Below are 21,696 nucleotides of genomic sequence, written 5' to 3'. Positions count from 1 at the left end.
CGGAGCCGCGGCGAACCGGGGGTGGGGTGGGGTGGAGTGGGGTGGGGGGGGTCTGTTTGTAGTACTCTCAGTCCTGATGTCACAGGCGCAGCAAGGACATCGCAAGGAGGAGTCGGATTACAGTAAAGATGGGCAGTGCAGCAGGCAGCCCGAGTGCACGCTCCAGCCGCCGGGGACCGTAGCCCGGGAAAGGCGGCCCGCGAGGCGCTCATCCCGCGGCGGAGGCGGCACGCTCGGCGCCCCTGCTCTCCACGCCGGGGACGTTTCCGCCGAATGTAGCATGAAACGGGTTGGCTCTGCGCGGCAGCCCTGGGTGCGAGCTGATGCTGAAGACGCCGCGGTGGGGTTCCGGCTGTCTGATTAATGAGAAGCATAATGTATTTTGGTGAGTGTTCACGCTGATGATGTCATGCTGGGGGTGCCCAGCTCTTCACCAGGGCAGACAAGCCCTTTCGAAAATATCGGCAAGCCTCGAGAATCTATTCCAGTAAACCTACCTTCAGCTGGCAACTGGAGGACCCAGCTGGTGCAGCCCTAGGAGCTTCCTTTGTGCTACAATCGGGGCTGTTAGTCGTAGAGGAGTTGAAGTTGGAAAAGGAAAGAGGCAGGGGTGAGGGTGGCTAAACTTTGCCTTGATTTGTGTGCATGAAGTTGATTTTTTTTTTTTTTTTTAGCTAGGTGAGGAAGGAGAAATGGTGCGGCGTGGGAAAGTCATGGGCAAACTCAATGGAATGTAAAACAAAGTTCTGTACTGTGGATGCTGTGGAAGCTTAGTCAATATCCATGGTTCATTAAGCATTTTGGTTTTTCCCTAATTCTGAGGCAGAAAGGGAAAGCATTCTTTGGTGTGCGGTGCTTGGGCAGCTGAGAGCCACCTTCCACAGCATCCCAGTTTTCTATCCAGCTAGAGCAGCCTGGCACAAAATGCATATTATTTTAAACCTTTAGAGGTCTCGGAGCTGTTAAATGTTTGTGCAGTTTAGTTGCGTGCCGTGGTGGAAACCTCCCTTAGGTTTTCTGCGGAGCTGCCTGCCTTTCCAGAAAACATGTTGAGGCTTAGATCTGGGCTCTTAATGGAGCGGTGTAAGTGGGCTGGGAGCTGCACATTTGCACTGTAACGCTGATGGGGAGAAGGCAAAAACCTTCCCTAAATAGGCAGCCAAGGAATTAGACGGAATATCCTTTCCTCCTCCCTGAAGTTATGCTTTCCTTCTGTAAGTTTCATCCCGCATCATCACCTAAGGGCATCTCTCTGATATTAAAAGGTTTGTGAGAGCAGCTGAAGAGGGGGGAGGGTTCCATGATGCAAATGCTCTGGGTGATTAGTTGACTTGCTTAGAAATATGTAAGCTAGAGTCATTTTTCAATTAAAGAGGTATTTCGAGAAACTTGCGCTGGGGCAGTATTAGTTTCTCGGTTGTTTATTGCTGTGTGTACTATTTGTTTTGTTCGCTCGAGCCTTCGAAACATTTGCCAAAAGTATGCAAAAGCTGAATGCTTTTTAGTTGTCTTGACAGCAGTTTTGATTTCCCTTTAATTTGCGTCATGTTAGGAAAGTCTTAAAAATAACTAAAATCGATTTTAAAGAAAGGCTCCTCATTTGATAGACAAATTTAAGCAGAATCCAGAGTTAACACTCTTTCCAGGGGGCAGTGATAGAGGTGGTAAGCGTGTTAATTGGCAATTCATAAAATAGCAAGTGTTTATTGTGAATGTTTCTGACACATGCAAAAGCTTGTAAAGATAATATGTCTTTTGGACAAAATAACATTTCAGCATCTGTAATGGTATTTGAGAGATGGAAAGGAAGATTTTAATGTTAGCTTAAGTTTTCAACGTCTTGCAACAATGCCTAAGGTGATGGTGGTGAGGATGTAGTGTTAACCAGAGCAGTGGTGTAAAAGTACTGGTCCAGAGGCCATCCGTGCTGTACTGGATTTTCCTGTGTCTCTTGGAGAAATATTCGCTGGGCTAGCTCGTATTATTAACTGCATGCGAGTCCAGACGTCTTGTAAAGCAGGGTGATTCACAGGGCAATTAGTTTCACTGTGTAATGCAAGTTTTTAATAGCACACATCGAAATGTGATGTCCTGCTTCAGATGAAACTATACTCTTTTAAAGGCAAGGCTAAAGTTGCCCTCTGTGTCATGAGCACGGTTCGGTCTTACCATAATTCCGGCATGAGATATGGTTTTCTATTCTCGGAGGAAATCGTGTGTATTTAGGAATGCTGTTTCTTTCAGGTTCTGTTAATGCAGCCCCTCGCTCAAGCTGTTGGGCATCCAGAACTCTGGGAGCCCACCTGTCTCTCATAAAATGTGTGGCCCATGATCTAGGGTCAGAATTGACAATACGACCCAGGCGTGTTAAGATTCAACAGCATTTTAATGTTGCACGTCCTTAACAGTATGTATGTGTGTGTGTGTACATAGGCACATATGTGTATTTATGTGTGTGTAGCTATTTCAGGTAATTTTTCAAAACAGTGCTTTCACTTTGCAGTTTGGTCACCCAAACTGTGACTTTCTTCTTCATTTTTGAACTGCAGAGGGTTTATCAGGTCAGGGAGAACAGGGACAAAAGGAAAGCAGGGCTGAATTCTTGGGCTTTTCTGGTGATTTGCGGGAATGGGGTAGAGGTGTCAGAAGTCTTTTATTTGTGTCCCCAGCAGGGAATGATGAAGAGCATGGTGATGGTCTAACACCCGGGGAATTGGTATGCAAGCAGGGTATTTACTTCCCTTGTAAATAATCTAATTTGTCAGTTTTGCTCGCCTGCTACGCCTTTCAAGTTTAACTGAAGACTCATTGCCTGGACAGACTGGCCCAGACTCTGCTTCTCTGTAGACCCCCTTCCCCTTAGGGGCTGGACACTCACGAGGCTAATGGACCCTTTTAATGACTTAAGCCTCACTCTTACCTCCTACTGAAATTTTAGGGCAGTGTTTTCAATAATTGTTCATTTGCACTGACTGCGCAGTAACTTAAGAGTTTGCTGTTCAGTCACCGTGGATACGTTTGTTACTTATTCTGTCGATCTCGCATTCATTACTTGGAGTTAAGAATCAGGTTCGCACGGGAGAAAGAAGAGAGGAAAAATCCCAGCAAGCAACCTGATTGGGATTTACTGTAAAAGCAAGGGAAAATCATAAAGACTTGTGAAGTTACCCTCTCCACCCCCAGGAATATTTGACAGACTTAAAAATGGCATGTGCCGAGGATGAAGAGCCGTTAACAATCGATCCGGAAATAGGGGATTCCCTGGTGGTCCAGTGGTTAGGGCTCTGCGCTTTCACTGCCGAGGGCCCGGGTTCAATCCCTGGTCGGGGAACTAAGATCCCACATGTGGCAAAAAAAAAAAAAAAAAAAGGTAGTATTATGATCCTCAGTTTGCAAATGAGACCTAGAGATAATAAATAAGAAAATAAATTTTTAAAAAATTGATCCGCAAATAACAACAAGCAGCTGGGAGACTTCTCACGGATAAAGGCAGCGGTCCTGGGTGGCTGTCAGTACAGCAGACCTGCCCCATGCCACCTGGTTACAGTTGGGTCAGGGGACAGCGCTGGCATGAAGGGCAGGTGCATCCCAGCAGAAGGCTGTAACCATGTACTGTCTCCAGTATGTCTGAATCATCTTCCCCTTCCATCTGGCTGCACACATTTCTCCACTGCTGGAGTGATGAATAGCTGCCCGTGGTCCTGCCAACCTCACAAATTGTCCACAGTTTGCCAGAGAGGTGCCATGTCACAGCCCTTGGCCATCAGGAGAGAAAATGGGAGCCTGATGGCACTGAGGAAATTCGATGTGGCCGAAAATCAACCAGATAGAGATTCTGGGGTACTTACAGCCAGGCAGGGGCGAGGGCTTGCTCCCTGAGAATCCTGCTGCAAAAAGAAAGGATGCACCTTAAACAAATGAGCAGCACTTGAGACAAATATTAGAGCTCCCTCTCAATGCTACTATTCATGGCATATTCATTAAACCCGGAGAAAAGGGCGAGCAAAATTTAGAAAGTGCGAATGAGCCTTTCAAGTGCAGCGTGGTGCTAATTGTGAATCAGCTGTCTTCCTTAAAATGCCTTAGAAAAACATGAAAAAGACTTAGCGCTGTGCCTATCATAACAAGAAATACTTGATGGAGGAAGCTTTTCATACAACAGCTAGAAAAAAAATCTCGTAGGAAAATTCTAGACCAGCAGCCTATTCCCCTGCCTATAATAGACACGTTTGTACATTGTCATAGGAAGGACTTTGTTTTTCCGCTGGGATGTTTAGAACATTCTCCAGTCAGCGTTTACACTTTTGGTTGTGTTAGAAAAGCAGTTACGCGGCAAGGCTACAAGGAAGGAAATGAGCAGAAAACAGCAGGCAGCAGAGAAAAACATTCCTCTTTGTGTGTGTGTGTTTTCAGTGGAAACATTTAACTCATCCTAATTAGTTGGTACTGAGTGATCTGTTATGGGGAATTAGGTCTACTTGAGTCCCTCAGGCACTCTGGATGTGTTTCTATTTCCCCGAGGTTGCCAGCGGGAGAGGATAATTCAGGAAGGAATTTGTTAGTCCAGGTTTCCCTTTTTGAAGTTTGAAGTCATTACCATTGTGTGTTATTACAAATGAATCTAAATGACATGCAGTCAATTACTACATAACAGGGATGGCGGATGTGACAGGTGAATATTGTCAGAAAGCATCAGATGCAGGAAACTGAAATCTAAGAGAACCCCCTCAAGACATTTCTCTTTCAGATTCATATGAATTTCTCATTTTCGGGAACCAAATTCCAAGGATGATCAAATGTCAGTAACATGGATTCTTTATTAGGACCCTTAAATTTTGAGCTAAGTTTTTCTTCTTTTTTAAAGGACCTTCTTAGTTGCTGTAATTACATGGAAACGAGATGAGTTTATTTAAGGGACAAGTTCCAAAATTCATGAGATAATGACGACTTGCAAAGTTACCCTTTTGTGGGTGGCATAATTGTTCCAAAAAACAAGTGAAAAATTTAAATTAGTGTTTTCTGACTTCCACTGCAGAATATTTGGTCACAGCTGCTTTTGACTGAAATCTCCCTTGATAAGACCAGGTGTGTTGGCTAGCATATATGTGTGTGTGTGTGTGTGTGTGTGTGGGTGTGTGTGTAAGTGTAACACTGGATCCTAAAATAGTGCCTTGTTATATAAATACCCAAATTTTATTTCTCATTCACATCTTTTGTATATTCGTAAATCTTTTCACATCATTTGAAAGGCAAAACTTTATTGATTTAATAAGATGGATATGAAACTATATTTTGAGCACAGCTGGTTTTCAAGTTTATCAACCATTCTATACCTTAGATGTTTTTAAAGTCAAGTCATGAGGATAATGTTCAAGGCTTTTCCTGCTTAAGAAAGAGTGATGCTTGTATAAGCAGAAAACTCTTTCGACTTTGACCTTGAGAAAGAGCTGTTTCCGTCTGTATTACACTATGAAAAACATGTCAAAAAACAACAAAGGCCATAGTCACTGCCCCCTCTCTCTCTGTCTCTCTTTAAAGAAGTCATTATATATCATTTCCCACAAAGATTAGTTTTGCAACAGAATTTCACACATGATTGGTGGCATTAAGAGAAAATACAGCATAAGAGGTGGCTAGAAATATCAAAGTGGTTGAGATCACGCTTGAACCAAATTGCTAGGGCTGAAAATAGGAAGACGCTTTGCTCTGTTGTCCCGTTAAAATCGTTATAAAGCAGCTGGAAGTCAGCCTTCTTTGAATGTGAGCTCCAGGTTTGCACAGCCTTTAAAATTGAAGGCATTTCCGTGAATCCCTCTGGATTCTGACAACTGAAATGCATATGAACTTGTATCGTAGCACTGGATGGGATGAACTGAACTCCTTCTTCTTCTTTACTTTTTTTTTTTTTTTTTTTTTTTTGGCCCACTTGCAGTAATCACTTTTCTGTAAGTAGGGAGGAAGGAGAAAAGTTATCTGGGCCAAGGTCAGAGGGGAAATGGGCATCAGCTAGTGGTCTGAGCAATGCTGTTTGCCCCAAAGTACAGCGGTGCCTGGTGGGAGCTGGGGACCGGGGGGCAGGGATGGGGCTGGAGGCTGAGAGTTCTTTCAATGCCTGAGTGTTGTTTAACCTCAGGTGTCCTCAGCACCCCGCTCAGCCCAGAGCCAGGCACATAGGCACTTACAGATAGGTGTTGAAACTGCAAGATGAAATGGGTGTTGGAGATCAGAGAGGAAGGGAATCCAGTTCCTCAGCGGATCCAGAAGGCTGACGTTCCCTCGCAAAACTGGTGAATGTGAGTTGACAAGAGAAACGCACCTCTTTGCTCCTGAAACAGTAGCCGCTTCTTTTTGTTTGTTTTCAAAATGTCGAAGTCAGGACGCGCCCTTAGATATTAGATATTTAAATTAATGTAAGAAATTCCACCCCCTTTTTTTCTGTTTTCACTTTACTTCTTTCTTCGTAGGACTCTGCAGTGTAAAAGGAGAGGGACAAAGCTATAGGATATTAAGACTGATGTTCGAAAATGTCGGAAGAACACGCAAAATCATCAGATAAGATGGTAGAATTGCACTTTGTTTCAATCCACCTGGTCACAATGTCAGTTCTCAGCTGCACTTGGCTTCTGTGTCTTTATCCCAGATGTTGGCATTTTCTGTGTCTTTACTCCAGATGTTGGCATTCTCTGGCCATGAGGCTGGGATAGGCAGGAACCACCTTATGTGCAAGTAGCTGGAAATGCTCAGCAAGGCCACCAATTTCAAAAATTGCCATTTGTTAAGGCTGGGCAAAACTGCTGTTTGCAAGGCTTTTGTAAAGTTGTTCTTCACACTTACCTTTTTCATATTAATGCATTTTGCTGATGAAGGAAAGCACTTGTGGCAGATTGCTCTGAGGATAAAAATGCAATAATGAATGTAAACGTACTTTAATAAACGTGATCCTTGTAGAGCAATTTGTATTTTTTAAAATGCATCTACATTATTTTTTTATCCTCAAAATGACCCATTGTAGGAGGTAGACAAAATATAATTATTCCTCTTTTTAGATGAGGAATCTGAGCCTCAGATGGCTGAAACAACTTTCTCAAGGTCACACATCTAGTAAAAGTTAAGGCCAAGACTCCAATTCAGTGCTTTGAGGCTTATTTCAGTGCCCTTTACTCTTTATAGCAGAGCGTAGGGAGATATTTTTTATGAAAGGAAGATTCTTTGTAATAATAATGCTAGAAAGAATATTCTAGCTCATAGCTAAAGAAATAAATAAAAATGGTTGAGGTCTAAGATGTATGTGTGTTTTGACTTTGTGGAATCACAATTAATAACAGAAGTGTGAATCTAATCCATACTTTTATTATTCCGCCTTATTTTTTCACATCAAATAATAATCAGAAAAAATCTAATTAAAAGGCATGAATTGTCCTCGGGCAGGACCCTGGCTTTTTCTACTGCTTCAGTTTTCCCAAAGCATCGTTAGATATTAAGGCTTGTATTAATTATGTGTTACATATACCTGCTGTTTCACTATTTAGCTCAATGCTTGTAAAAATAATGCAAGTCATTTGTACAACAGACTTTGATACTTACAACATTATCTCCAGTATTTGTTCAAGAAGGGAGTCCCAGCCTGGTCTTTATTCCATGACTGATAAAGAAGTAAAAACAACCTATGTTAGAATCTCAGCCGTTCCACTTATTGGCTCTGTATTCTTGGGCAAGTCACCTCACATTTTGATATCCAGGTTATTCTGTGAAAGGAGAATAATGATAATGTGTTTCCCACAGTTCTCTTTTGAGGACTAAAATATACAAGGCATATAAAACTGTCAAGCCTCAGGAAGTCCATGGTGAGCCATCAGTAAAATTTGATTCTTTCTTGATTTTTCCCTCTATATCCAACCCAGTATACAAATGTGTAAAAATTTTTAAAAGTGATGATATCTTTTGAGGTCAAACCAGAAAACAGGAACCGTGTCAGCTAATTCACAAAGAAGGACTTTAATGCAGGTCATTAGTTATGTGGGTGATGGAGGAGCTGAGATGCCCCATGAGGGGTGCGGAGGCAACCCAGAGATTAGCAATAGCAAGAAACTGGTAGTGTAAGATGGAGAGAGACGAGACGTGGTCCTGGAGGCCAGGACCCAGGGCCTCCTGGTAGGAGCTGGAATCGCGACAGGCCTAAGACACTGAGGATGGAAGGATTCAGCCTCAGGCACAGAGGGAGATGGAGAAGTACCCTGACTTCTCCCTTGCGCCCACCCTCCAGTGCATAGCCTCTGCCTCTCATTGGTGGAATCCAGCCAGAGGGCAACCAACAAGGCAGCCTGGGCAGTGCATCCTGTACATGTCAGCACCTGGGCAGTCCAAAGTTTGAGAGACAGATCTCAGGGCAAACTGGCCACAGACCCGGAGGGAGATCTTACAACTGATATAAGTAGCACTCTAAATGAGACAGTGTCTCTGTAAAAATATCTCAGTTATCAGTGAGAGGTTTGCTTGGGGGAGATGCAGGTAGGAGGGAAAGAAATATAGGTGAAGAGCTTTCAGCAGCTCCTCACCAATCCTCCCCAGTCAAGTTCCCACTTTGTCGCTTTCTGGTAGTGTGACGTTGGACACATTAGTGAATCTCTCTGTGTCAGTTTTTCCCATTATACGATGGGTTAAAGGGTCTGTCTGACAGAGAGATTCAATCAGAGGTTGAAACAAACTTCATAATCTGCAAAGCACCATAGGAATTGGCCTTGGTATGAGGATGTGAAAACCAAGTGCATTAGAAAGAAAAGAGCGGATTTTGAAAACATGACGATTTGGAAATATATGTCCAGCGATGCAGCTTAGCATCCCCCGTGGAGGTATCTGAGTGCACTGAGAAAGGGAGCATTTGGTTACCTCCTCAAATAGCCCCTGGTACATTGGGGTTAGAGGTACCGCCCAGGCCACTTCTAATCTTTTCTTTGTTATTATTCTATAACGAAGGGAAATGGCAGAAGCAGAGGCAGCATAGAGAAATGAGCAGGGCAGGAAACCTCCATAAAGACTCCATGCCCCATATTCCTTCCTGCCCAAGACTCTAATGGGGACAATTGAAAGCTGAGGGAGTTTATTAATAGTCGCTTGGGAAGGAAAGAGGGATTTGGTATCGATTTTTATCTATCCTTCTGTGTGTTGCTCGACTTTTAAACACTGATTTCTTTGGCTGACTGGCCGTGCTATTAAAAAAAAAAAAAAAAAGAAGGCAAAACTTTCTGCCCTTCCTGTATGGAATTATTAGCATCTCTCTCAAAGCCTGCTTCTAAAGCTCTGCGACAGTTTATAACTTATGGTGCCCTTGTTGTGAGGCAACGCGGAGGTTACTGACAGGGAGTGATGCCCTTGCGATGCGCAATCCGGAAGCCACGTGATCAGCGCCACGTGTTTCCATTAGCTGCCCCAGGAATGGCAGGCTGTAACTTACAGTTTTACGGGGATACTCAGGAGCCATGTCCTAAGGAAGCTCGATCAGTTAAATGGTGCATTAGAAGTAGCTTGTTCAGAATTTTTCTTCTTCCTTAAAAAAAAAACAGAGTTGTGTAAGATCCTGAATACTAACCTTCTGGTAAATTAGTTCGTTTGGGAACTTTTTTTTTTTAATATCTTTATTGGAGTATAATTACTTTACAATGGTGTGTTAGTTTCTGCTTTATAACAAAGTGAATCAGCTATACATATACATATATCCCCATATCTCCTCCCTCTTGCGTCTCCCTCCCACCCTCCCTATCCCACCCCTCTAGGTGGACACAAAGCACCGAGCTGATCTCCCTGTGCTATGCGGCTGCTTCCCACTAGCTATCTATTTTACATTTGGTAGTGTATACAAGTCCATGCCACTCTCTCACTTCGTCCTAGCTTACCCTTCCCCCTCCCCGTGTCCTCAAGTCCATTCTCTACATCTGTGTCTTTATTCCTGTCCTGCCCCTAGGTTCTTCATAACCATTTTTATTTCTTATTTTTAGATTCCATATATATGTATTAGCATACGGTATTTGTTTTTCTCTTTCTGACGTACTTCACTCTGTATGACAGAGTCTAGGTCCATCCACCTCACTACCAATAACTCAATTTCGTTTCTTTTTATGGCTGAGTAATATTCCGTTGTATATATGTGCCACATCTTCTTTATCCATTCATCCGATGATGGACACCTAGGTTGCTTCCATGTCCTGGCTATTGTAAACAGAGCTGCAATGAACATTTTGGTACATGACTCTTTCTGAATTATGGTTTTCTCAGGGTAAATGCCCAGTAGTGGGATTGCTGGGTCGTATGGTAGTTCTATTTTTAGTTTTTTAAGGAACCTCCATACTGTTTTCCATAGTGGCTGTATCAATTTACATTCCCACCAACAGTGCAAGAGGGTTCCCTTTTCTCCACACCCTCTCCAGCATTTATTGTTTGCAGATTTTTGATGATGGCCATTCTTACCGGTGTGAGGTGATATCTCATTGTAGTTTTGATCTGCATTTCTCTAATGATTAATGATGTTGAGCGTCCTTTCATGTGTTTGTTGGCAATCTGTATATCTTCTTTGGAGAAATGTCTATTTAGGTCTTCTGCCCATTTTTGGATTGGGTTGTTTGTATTTTTGATATTGAGCTGCTTGTAAATTTTGTAGATTAATCCTTTGTCAGTTGCTTCATTTGCAAATATTTTCTACCATTCTGAGGGTTGTCTTTTTGTCTTGTTTATGGTTTCCTTTGCTGTGCAAAAGCTTTTAAGTTCCATTAGGTCCCCTTTGTTTATTTTTGTTTTTATTTCCATTTCTCTAGGAGGTGGGTCAAAAAGGATCTTGCTGTGATTTATGTCATAGAGTGTTCTGCCTACGGTTTCCTCTAAGAGCTTTATAGTGTCTGGCCTTACATTTAGGTCTTTAATCCATTTTGAGTTTATTTTTGTGTATGGTGTTAGGGAGTGTTCTAATTTCATACTTTTACATGTAGCTGTCCAGTTTTCCCAGCAGCACTTATTGAAGAGGCTGTCTTTTCTCCACTGTATATTCTTGCCTCCTTTATCAAAAATAAGGTGACCATATGTGTGTGGATTTATCTCTGGGCTTTCTATCCTGTTCCATTGATCTATATTTCTGTTTTTGTGCCAGTACTATATTGTCTTGATTACAGTAGTTTCGTAGTATAGTCTGAAGTCAGGGAGCCTGATTCCTCCAGCTCCGTTTTTCTTTCTCAAGATTGCTTTGGCTCTTCGGGGTCTTTTGTGTTTCCATACAAATTCTGATATTTTTTGTTCTAGTTCTGTGAAAAATGCCATTGGTAGTTTGATAGGGATTGCATTGAATCTGTAGATTGCTTTGGGTAGCAGAGTCATTTTCACAATGTTGATTCTTCCAATCCAAGAACATGGTATATCTCTCCATCTGTTTGTATCGTCTTTAATTTCTTTCATCAGTGTCTTATAGTTTTCTGCATACAGGTCTTTTGTCTCCTTAGGTAGGTTTATTCCTAGGTATTCTTTTTGTTGCAATGGTAAATGGGAGTGTTTCCTTAATTTCTCTTTCAGATTTTTCATCATTAGCGTATAGGAATGCCAGAGATTTCTGTGCATTAATTTTGTATCCTGCTACTTTACCAAATTCATTGATTAGCTCTAGTAGTTGGCACTGTTGCCTGGTTTTTCCTACCTTTAGAAGGCTTAATAAGGGAGTTCCCTGGTGATCCAGTGGTTAGCATTCCAGGCTTTCACTGCCAAGGACTGGGTTCAGTCCCTGGGCAGGGAACTGAGATCCCGCAAGCTGTGTGGCATGGCCAAAATAAGTAAAATAAAATAAGAGGATAAAATGAACTAAAATGCTTAATAAGTAAGAACATCACTGTGAGAAGCCCAAGCCATGGACTTTACAGACCTCTTGGTTTCCTTAGAGAATTCGTCATCTCCCGTTTGTGGAGAGCAGTGCTGGTGCTGACAGGTGATGTGGCGCCACTGACTGAGGAGCGGAATTTAGCAGAGCCGGGATGCCTGTTTTTGTCCCAGATGCTGGCGTGAGTAACTTCATCAGCACCTCACCATCATCCTTAAGAGGAAGGCCAGTGGGTCTAAATCCTGGCTGCGCAAAGGAATCCCCTGGAGAACTCTGAAATTATGCTACCGTCAAGGACCAGGGCACTCTGATTAAATCCACTTCTCTGGGCTGGAGCCCAGGCATCTGCATTTCTTTTAAAACGCCTCAGTTGATTCTGAAGGACAGCCAGCTTGAGAACCACCGAGACGGGTGACTTTAACCACTTTACAGAGTGCACGCTGTGACTCAGGAGTCCCCACTTGCTGGGTCACTCAGGCAGTGGGTCAGGACTCCAACCCAGGTCAATCTGAGCCCAAAGCTTATGTTCTTTCGTCTCAACACAGTGCTTACATTGAGGGAAATCAGTCCATGGCATGAAGTCTGGACCTGATTGCAAGCTGCTTTGTGCTGCCCTGTCCAGCCCCTGCCTCAGTTTATAGACTGGAAGTCCCTAGGGATGAACCCTCCTCCCCTGTCCTTGGGACCCTTTCTAGAGCTGGCACCCAAAAGAGATGCATGCTGTGCAAGTTGATTTCGGATCACAGTGGGATGGTTCTGGAAAGGATTTTAGAACTGTGCTTCTCAAAATTTAATGTTCATACAGATCCCCAGAGGATCGTATTAGAACACAGATCTTGGTTCGGCAGGTCTGGGGTGGGGCCTGGGATTCGGCCTTTCAATGAGCTCCCGGGAGATGTCTGTGCTGCTGGGCCACTGACCACACTTTAAGTAGTGAATCTTTAGCGATCATTTAGCTGACCTGTGGCTTTCTGCTGACATGGAAAATCAGGTCTAAGTCTCCAACCTATGTTCCTCTGTTTCTATTGTACAAGATACTGAATGGTCCACAGTTAGACTTCCACTTAGGGAGACCAACCATCTCACTTCTGCCTGAGACTGAGGGGTTCCCCAGGACGTGGGACTTTGGGTGCTGAAATAAAGTCTCATGCGGACTGGGGTGAATTGATCACCCTAGTTCCAGTAGCTCAAGTTCGAATCCTAGCTTCAGTACTCAAGACCCAGCTCCCCACAGAGAACTCGGGCAAGTGACTTGCTTTCTTTGAGCCTCCATTGCCCTATCTGTGAAATAGGAATAATAAATGAAACTTCCTAGAATACTTATAAGGATTGAATTAGATGGTGTACGCAGAGCACTGGGCCTGCTGTCACTATATTCATTCTGACTAAATATTGACCTGACTCAGCACTCCCCTCCATCACTGAAAAGAAGAAACACCCCAAAGATCAAGTGTAAGTGGTCATGGATCATCTGTATTGCACCATCTCTGTACAGAGAGGGCAGCTTGTAAATTACCTCCTGCCCACAGATATGATGGGCAAGCCGGGGTGAAGTCATTCTTCATTCAGCGTGCGGTTTGCCCACCCCGAATGTCAATACTAATGATTTTTGCTTGTTGTTTAGGGGAAGAGAGGCCTGGCTAAGGCTTGGCCACCTTGGGACATTGTGAGCTGGCCCCTTGTGTTCTGTTGACCTTGTTTATCCATTAGTGTTTCTCTGAGCGTTGTAACAGCTTATGAGGGCGGCTGCAGCTAATGATTTGTTTTTCCATCTTCTGACCCATCCTTGTCTTAACAATCGATAGCCTTAAAACAACAGGCACACAAACAGACAAGGCAGCTTCCACTGAAATGTCCACGCTCAGTTGGCCTCATCTTGGGTGAAAGTGGCTGGCTTTGCCCGTCCTTACCTGGGAAAGCCGATTCACTCACCTGTCAAATGCCAACCGTTTATCAGAGCACTTAGTCTGCCAAATACGGGACGATTATGTGAGAAGCAAAGTGCACTTTTGTTTTTCTATGAGGAGTAGTAAGTAGGGCTGCTCCAAGCAGCAAATTATTCCACAATAGTGGTTACCTGGCCTGAACTGCTGCCTACTAGCATTTTAGACAAGAAAACAAATGAACAACAAAGCAGAGGCTACTCTTGCTTTCCTCGAGCATAAAATGTGACTGCAGGAAGGTTCCAACACAGTTGCACTTTCACTTATGAGCATCTTAAAGGCAAAATTGGGAGATTTTTTGTCTCTGGTCCCATCCCTGCTTGCTGTAGTCAGAGCTGCTGCCATGCTAACATATGCTCTTTGACATATGGAGTCAAAGTCTCCATTTCACAGACAGGAAAATAGAGGCCAAGTGCTTGGTGAATGCATGTATCTGGCGCTAGTGACGAGGCTCCGACCACAACTTACAAGCCAAGCCTCGATTTAGTGGCGTGAATTTGCAAAAATGGCCGCGAGCCTCAGCTTCCAAATCAGTAAATTGAGACAGTGGTAACTCACTACTAAAAATAGCTGAGGTTTATTAAGTGCTTGGTCCCTGCCAGCCACTGTTCTCAGGGTATGGGCCCCACCGCTCCTCCTAACGGCCTTGTTGGAAGAATGACCAGTGTGCCACTTTGCAGATGAGGAAACACGAGTACAGAGAGTGCAAGCAAAGAGGCAGCAGCAAGTGGCCGGGCTGGGTCAGCCCCTGGCCACACTATTTGGTGTGACCTTGAGTAAAACTCAGCCTCTGAAAGCCAGAGCCCGGGAGCACATCCTCAATACGCAGATAGATCATGGGTTTTTGAAGCAGGCAACAAACTAACACGTGAACCAACACACAAGCAGAGAGCATCTCAGCTTGCCCGCCAAGCAGCCACCTGCTGGTGGGGCCTGAGGCTGAGAGCAGGGAAAGATTCCAGCTCCCTTCCAGAAAGGGTAGGAGATAGGAAGTCTTGTTCATGGAACACGCAATGCTCCAAAGTCAAGGCTTACACAGACTGCAAATGGCAGTGAAAGTTGGCCTCCCCGTGCAGGAGCCGTGCCTGGGGGCCTGGCCTCTGTGTGTGTGTGTTCCTGACACAGCGGCGACTCTCTTCCAAATGGAACAGCGATTTCTTTCTCACTGGCTTCTTCCTGGGCACATACAATGTGCCAGGTGTGGGGCGATCTTTTCTTATCAGATAATAATCCGAACTTTTGGGGGGTTCCCTAGAACACCAGGAGCTGAGGGAGACCATGACATCTTTCTATACCCTCAATAGAATATTTTCTATTTTTGGAAAAGGTAATAATACATGTACAGTTTTTGAAAGAGAATATCGTAGAAGGGCAAATAGTGAAAACGAGATCTTCTGTCCCCACCCTAGTGCACTCTGTTTTATTTGAGAGACCGCATTCTACAGAAGGGGAAGGGGGTAGATGAAGGTGGTCCAGCTATAAGATCAATACATCCCAGGGGTGTCATGTGCAGTGTGGTGACTATAGCTAACAATACTCTATAATATATTTGAGAGTTCTAGGAAAGTACATCTTAAAAGTTCTCATCACAAGAAAAAAATTACAACTATGTGAGGTGATGGATTTTAACTAGAGTTATTGTAGTATTATTCTCAATATATATACACATCAAATCATTACGTGGTACATCTTCAACTTATACCATGTTATATGTCAATTATATCTGAATAAAGCTGGAAAAATAAACTCTATGGAAGGGTATATGTATACACCCCCCTCTTGTTTTTACATGGAATGGAAACATACCATGTCCCCTGTTTTTCATATTGCTTTATTCAGCATATGTTGATGTTTCTATTTTTTTTTAATTTTATGGCTACACCATTTTCTAATTCGGGAACATATTGTGATTTATTTTACTGGCCCTTTTAAAAGAAAAATAAGTTCTTTTCATTCTTTCACTAATAAAAACAATGAATATCATTGTGCAGACATAATTCTTTGTGTACATGTTCACATATATCCATAGAGTAAATTTACAGAAGTGGAATTTAGGGGGAAGGCATATTTAATTCTCATGGGTATTGCCAAAGTGTCCCATGGAAATTTTTTATTGATCAATTTCTACATATATTTCTTTCATTAAAGAGTAGAGTAGGTGCTTTCAAACTGGTAACCTCTTTATGTGAAAACTGCCTTGCAGACTTCTCAGAGCATGAATTCTCAAAGTGGAACAAAATGAGTGACTTCCTGCTTTTTCGTCCTTGCCCTCCCCTCTCCAATCTATTTCTCCACTTACTTCCGTTGTGCTACTTCCATATGGATATGGGTTTCAATATTCAAAAAGGCAATAATGCCATAAAATCGAAAGATACCCTGTGCTTTCAAATGGGGATGAATGCAACAGAAAGAATGCATCTTGTAAGTGGGGCTGTGCCATCTTGCCTCAAAACTAGAATGCTGATCCTTGGAAGAGCTCTAATTCAGTTAGATCTAAAGCCAGCTATGGTTGGAAGTTTCATTTTCTTTGGAGTCCATAGCCATTAAAAGGTAAAAGCACATTTGCCTAATTCTGTATTTCAGTGATTTTTTTTCTTCTATTCCTAACTCCATGTTCTTCTTATTTTTTCATCATTGCCATTTAGAAAACATTAGACCTAGAAATAATCTGGAATGTCTTAGTGTGTCTCTATGGTAAAAATGCCATATTTATTGAAGACCCCAAATCTCCAAACAGTAATGATGATCACCGTTTATTGAGCTCTGGAGCTCTTTACAAACATCAATTCATTTACTCCCTAAAGGAATGATCATGTTTTAATAGACTAGATGTCATTCTCTCTACTTTACAAAAGAGGAAAGATGCCCTTAAAGGTTAAATTTCTTGCCCAAGGCTAAATAGATTGAAAATGGCAGGCATAGGATTCAAATCCAAGACCTTCTGACTGGACATCTTGTGTGCCAAATGTTGACACCACCCTTTGTTATTTTCTTCCCTGCACATTACTCCTGGGCCACTTCTGTAGAATCTTGGTAGGAGGGGACATTTCTATAAAGTGGAGGTTATCACTTCCCTGGTCCGTGCTGCTGAATAGTCTTAAGGACAATCGCAGCCACCCTTGATAAAATATAAATAGTCCTAAGAGCCCTACCCTAAAGGAAGGGAGAGGGAGCAGTCATCTTTTCTCTCTTCTGTTGGAGATGGTCTCCTGTGTTACCTGCTGTCTCTTTGCACCATCCTAGCAGCCCCCAGGGCTGTCAAAGCCACAGAATTAAGTGAAGGAAATCAGTAAATCATTGCACTTTATGACATGCTAATAAGGAGTACTGGGTAGAACTCACTCCCTCATGTCCTAAGTTACATTTCCCTCTGTTCCTTGAGCATCTAAAGTTCTCTCCCATCCTAGAGATCATATAAGCCTTGTGTAATAGACATTAGAAGAACCTCCTATCTGGATGGCATCTTGCGATCTTGTCTGACACCTGGCATCTTTATATTTATAGGTAGAAGATGGGAAGTTAATGTGTTTAATTGTTTAGCCCGAATAGAGTCAGTAGTGAGTGGTGGAGCTGGGCTGCCTAGAATCCAGGTCTGCTGACTCTTTCCCAGGACCTTTTGTCCTCCTCAGGGTGTCAGGGGAATTGATTATTGTCTCATTCTTTCTTCACAAGGAAAGTATAAAATGAATGTTCTTCTCATTTTGTAGATGAGGAAACTGACATTGTTACTTGGCTGATGTTGTACCCAAAGTGAGGGGGCCAGGAGTGAATGCAGGCTCACAGCTTTCTACTCCTCTCTCTCTGCTTCCTGAGTCAGGGCTCCTGTCTGCCATCCTGTGCTTTGGGTTTAAACCTGGGTGGATCCCTGCACTTCTCAGCCTCTAAATGAATTCAAAGGTCCCTCCCAGCCCTATGATTCTCTGATCCTACAGTGGCTGCGGGGTGAAAGGGTGGGACTCATTGGAGCAATAAATCACTACAGCCTGCAGGAACCCAGAAGCAGATCAAGCCTCCTTCATTCCACCCCTCACTGTCAGCTGTGCACAGCGTTCATCTCAGTGTGAACTGCTGTAATCGTCCCTACTGAGTTTCCTGACTTACTCTCTCATGCTTCCAACTTAGCCAACACTGTGCTAGGCCAGGACTTAGCTGCAGACCCGATAGCCCCCAACACACACACACACACACACACACACACACACACAAACACACATGCGTGTACGTGCACACATGCACACACATGTGCACACACATACTCAGATACCCGTAGCAATTCTTATTTCCTCATGCAGAGCTTCCAAACTTCTTATTTCAGGTGGTCAGGATGATCCAGGTTCTGGCCCCAATTTACCTTGCACTTTCATGTTTACAAAACTCCTCTTCTCTCATCCCAAGTTCTGGCTCTGCAGAACCACGCCTAGTTTCCCAACCCTTCTGAGACTTGGCCTCAAGTTTTCCTTCTTACCTGACATGTAGTATTTTTTTTTTTGCCTCTGTGTCTCTGAAAATTTAACCATTCATTGTTTTTTCACTCATTTTTTTTCTGTCCTTTAAACATGTTATGTGAAAACATAATCTTACTAATTCTTCCAGAAGGTCTACTGCCAATGTACCACCTTTTCTTGAAGACCATCTAATTCTTCATAAGAGGAATAAACACCCTTTCTCTGAATTTCCATGTATGGTATTTCCCAAAGTTGTCTGAACAAACTCTTGGAGAGTTTTAAAGGTTTCCTATTTCCTAAGTTTCCTATTTCCCACTCTAGATTTACTGAGTCAGACAATCCAAGGAAAGAATCCAGGAATCAGTATTTTCAACCCCCCCCAACAATTTAATATCATAAGATTGTTGGCTCTTCGTAGATAAACCCAAAAATGTGATGCAATAGCGCAAAAGATACTAATAGGAGTTAATTGTGAACTAGACAAAATGATACAATAATTTATCTGAAAGAAGAAACATCAGCAAACACTCCAATAAATTATGAAAAAGGAGCCATCTGACAGGAGATAGTTATCCTAAATTGTATCGTAAAACCATAATAATTAAATAATTTGGTCCTGAATAATAGGTAATAAAATACAGATGAGAACATCTAGAAGTAAACCTCAATACTTATGTATATGGGGGTGTAAGTTATGATAAAAGTAACATTTCAATTCTTTGTTGAAAACAGGAATTATTAAATCAGTGGGTTGGGTACCACTGGGTAAACATTTAGACAAATAAATAAAGTAGATTCCTATTCCACTCTTTATACCAAAATAAATTATAGATTGAACAAAGGTTCAAACATAAAAACTTAAGCCATAAATTTATGGAAGGAAGCCCAGGTGAATAAATTTATACTCCTGTAATGGAAAGGGCCTCTGTAGTCAGGACACAAACCCGAACTATACAGAAGAGGAATGATAAATCTAACTACATAAAATTAATAACTTGTGTTTGGGAAAAACAATTCAAAAACTAAGTAAAAAACAAATGACACATTTGGAAAACAATATTTAAACACCACTGGCAGATAAATGGCCAATTTCTTTAATTAACGAAGAGCTTATAAGAATCAATAAGAAAAGACAAACAACTCAAAAGAAAAATGAAGAATATGAGCAGACACATTACAAATAAAGAAAAATATATTGCCAGGAAAAATATAAAACTACACTTATTTTCACTCATAATTAACAACATATAAGTAAAAATAATGGGATATATAGTCATTCACTTAGGAGATTAGTAAATTTTTAAAAGTTGAGTATGGCAAAATCCACTCTTACACACAGTTGTGTGCAAGGAAATACATTTTTTGTGAACTCTGTACAAGGTCCTTTGATGATACTTATATATGCTTGTTTTTTTATAGCAGGTACTCTTAGCCCTAACAAGCTTGTTACTAGGAATACACTGTATAAGGTCACTCACTCATATAAATAAGGATGTTAAATGCAGTGTTGATTTTCAAAGCTCAAACTGGAAACAACAAAAGTGAACATCAGTAGGGGATCCATTAGATAAAATTATGGTACATTCAAAATGTTGGAAGGGAGTACAGCCGTGAAAAAGTAAATATATCTTTATGTTGTGATGTGGAAAAAAAAAAATCTCGAATGTCACAGGAGCGAAAGCAAGGCTCAGGAGGGTGAAGAGAAATCCCCAAAGAAATCCCTTTGGGAGTGAGAATATAAGAGGGTTCTTTGATAGCTATCCTGATGTAACCACATTCATTTCCAAAAATAAACATAAGAAATCATTAGCAGTTGTTATCTTTGGGAGGGACTTGGGTTTTTTAAGTCACTTTGTGCAGATAAAATGTTCCACTAGGTACAGATGAACTGGTTTGCAGGGCAGAAATAGTGACACAGATGTAGAGAACAAACGTATGGACACCAAGGGGGGAAAGTGGCGGGGGGTGGTGGTGTGATGAATTAGGAGATTGGGACTGACATATATACACTAATATATATTAAATGGATAACTAATAAGAACCTGCTGTATAAAAAAATAAATAATATAAAATTCAAAAATTAAAAAAAAAAATTTACAATAAAAAAAAAAAGTTCCACTAGGCCAGGGATAGATGTCTGTCTTGTTCACTGTTCTGTGCCCAGCAATCAGAGGTGCCCCACAGCTGTACATGGGGTGACTGGTTTGCTTTGCTTTTTTAAAAATAAATTTATTTATTTATTTATTTTTGGGGGCTGTGTTGGGTCTTTGTTGCTGTGCACGGGCTTTCTCTAATTGCGGCGAGTGGAGGCTACTCTTTGTTGCGGCGAGCGGGGGCCACTCTTCGTTGCGGTGCACGGGCTTCTCATTGCGGTGGCTTCTCTTGTTGCGGAGCATGGGCTCTAGGCATGCGAGCTTCAGTAGTTGTGGGTAGTGGGCTCAGTAGTTGTGGCACACGGGCTTAGTTGCTCCATGGCATGTGGGATCTTCCCGGACCAGAGCTCGAACCCGTGTCCCCTGCATTGGCAGGCCGATTCTTAACCACAGTGCCACCAGGGAAGCCCTGCTTTGCTTTTCTCATCAAGGGTTGTCTTTCATTGTCCTGTGAGCTGCTTTTTTTGGGTTCTCTTGCTTGTATTCCTCTGCACTGATAAAGATAGGACCTGTATTAATTTAAAATGGTTATGAATTTCATGTAAAAGCTCCCCGGCCGGTGCTATGCTCAGTCAGAGCTGGGGACGACTGTCATGCATGATCTGCCCCTGGGGGGGCGTCCCTTTCTCATGACAGGACTGTGTGTGTGGCTGGAATCCTCTGTTTTAAGGCCTCTGTAGGTAGAGGCGTCTCTGGCGTAGTGCGGGGAAGTGATTTAATCCCATGTTCTGTGGTCAGGTTGCCTCTTGTGTCTGTTAGCGGAGTGACTCCGGCCGAACCTCCATGTATGCGTCTCAGCTTCCTCACAGGGTGGTTCTTTAATGAGATAATGTGTGTACTGTGCATAATGCAGTCTTCTTGATATTCCGTGATAGCGGCAGAAGTGATACAGCCAGTAACTGATGACTGAGTGAATGAAGAAGGGACAAGTGAGTGCTTGAAGCCCCTGCCTTGTGAAGGGGGGCCACGGAAAGGCTGTGCCTGCGTCTCAGTAGCTCTGGGGAGAATCTAACGAAACATCCCCTGGTGATTTACTCCAAACTGGATATGCAACCAGTCCCCTTTTGCTACAAGGAGATCTTGGGCTCGATTTGTTGTCCTTAGCCCCGTCCCCTGGTACAGAAGATCTGGGTCCTTGCAGGGGTCATGGGTGCCCGTCATCTCTCAGGCTCATGAAGACATTTCCCCTTTATAACCCTGGCTTTCTGAACTGTTGCTGTCCTTCCAAAACCCCCTTGGCTTTCACTGGATGCCAGGTTTCCCACCCAGTCAACTGACAGCCCGATTCAGGACCAAGTTCTGAGAGA

General features: G+C 42.7%; 1 protein-coding gene across 3 annotated transcripts in view; it reads left to right on the top strand.

The window, feature by feature from the left end:
* Window positions 1–21,696, top strand: part of ZNF385D (zinc finger protein 385D) — a 933,934-nt gene that overhangs the window by 617,244 nt on the left and 294,994 nt on the right. The window contains exon 1 of one of the 3 annotated variants that reach the window (XM_061193711.1): window positions 87–385. The exons of 1 other annotated variant lie outside the window; for it this stretch is intronic. In XM_061193711.1, the coding sequence (XP_061049694.1) occupies window positions 364–385 (22 nt within the window). In that variant the 5' untranslated portion in view covers window positions 87–363. Of the gene's footprint in view, window positions 1–86; window positions 386–1,223; window positions 1,266–21,696 lie in introns of those variants that run through there. One more of the 3 variants, XM_061193713.1, reaches the window with a different exon arrangement.

This window comes from Eubalaena glacialis, chromosome 6 (assembly GCF_028564815.1).
Source record: "Eubalaena glacialis isolate mEubGla1 chromosome 6, mEubGla1.1.hap2.+ XY, whole genome shotgun sequence".
NCBI lineage: Eukaryota > Metazoa > Chordata > Mammalia > Artiodactyla > Balaenidae > Eubalaena > Eubalaena glacialis.
This window is presented reverse-complemented; position numbering and strand designations above follow the sequence as displayed.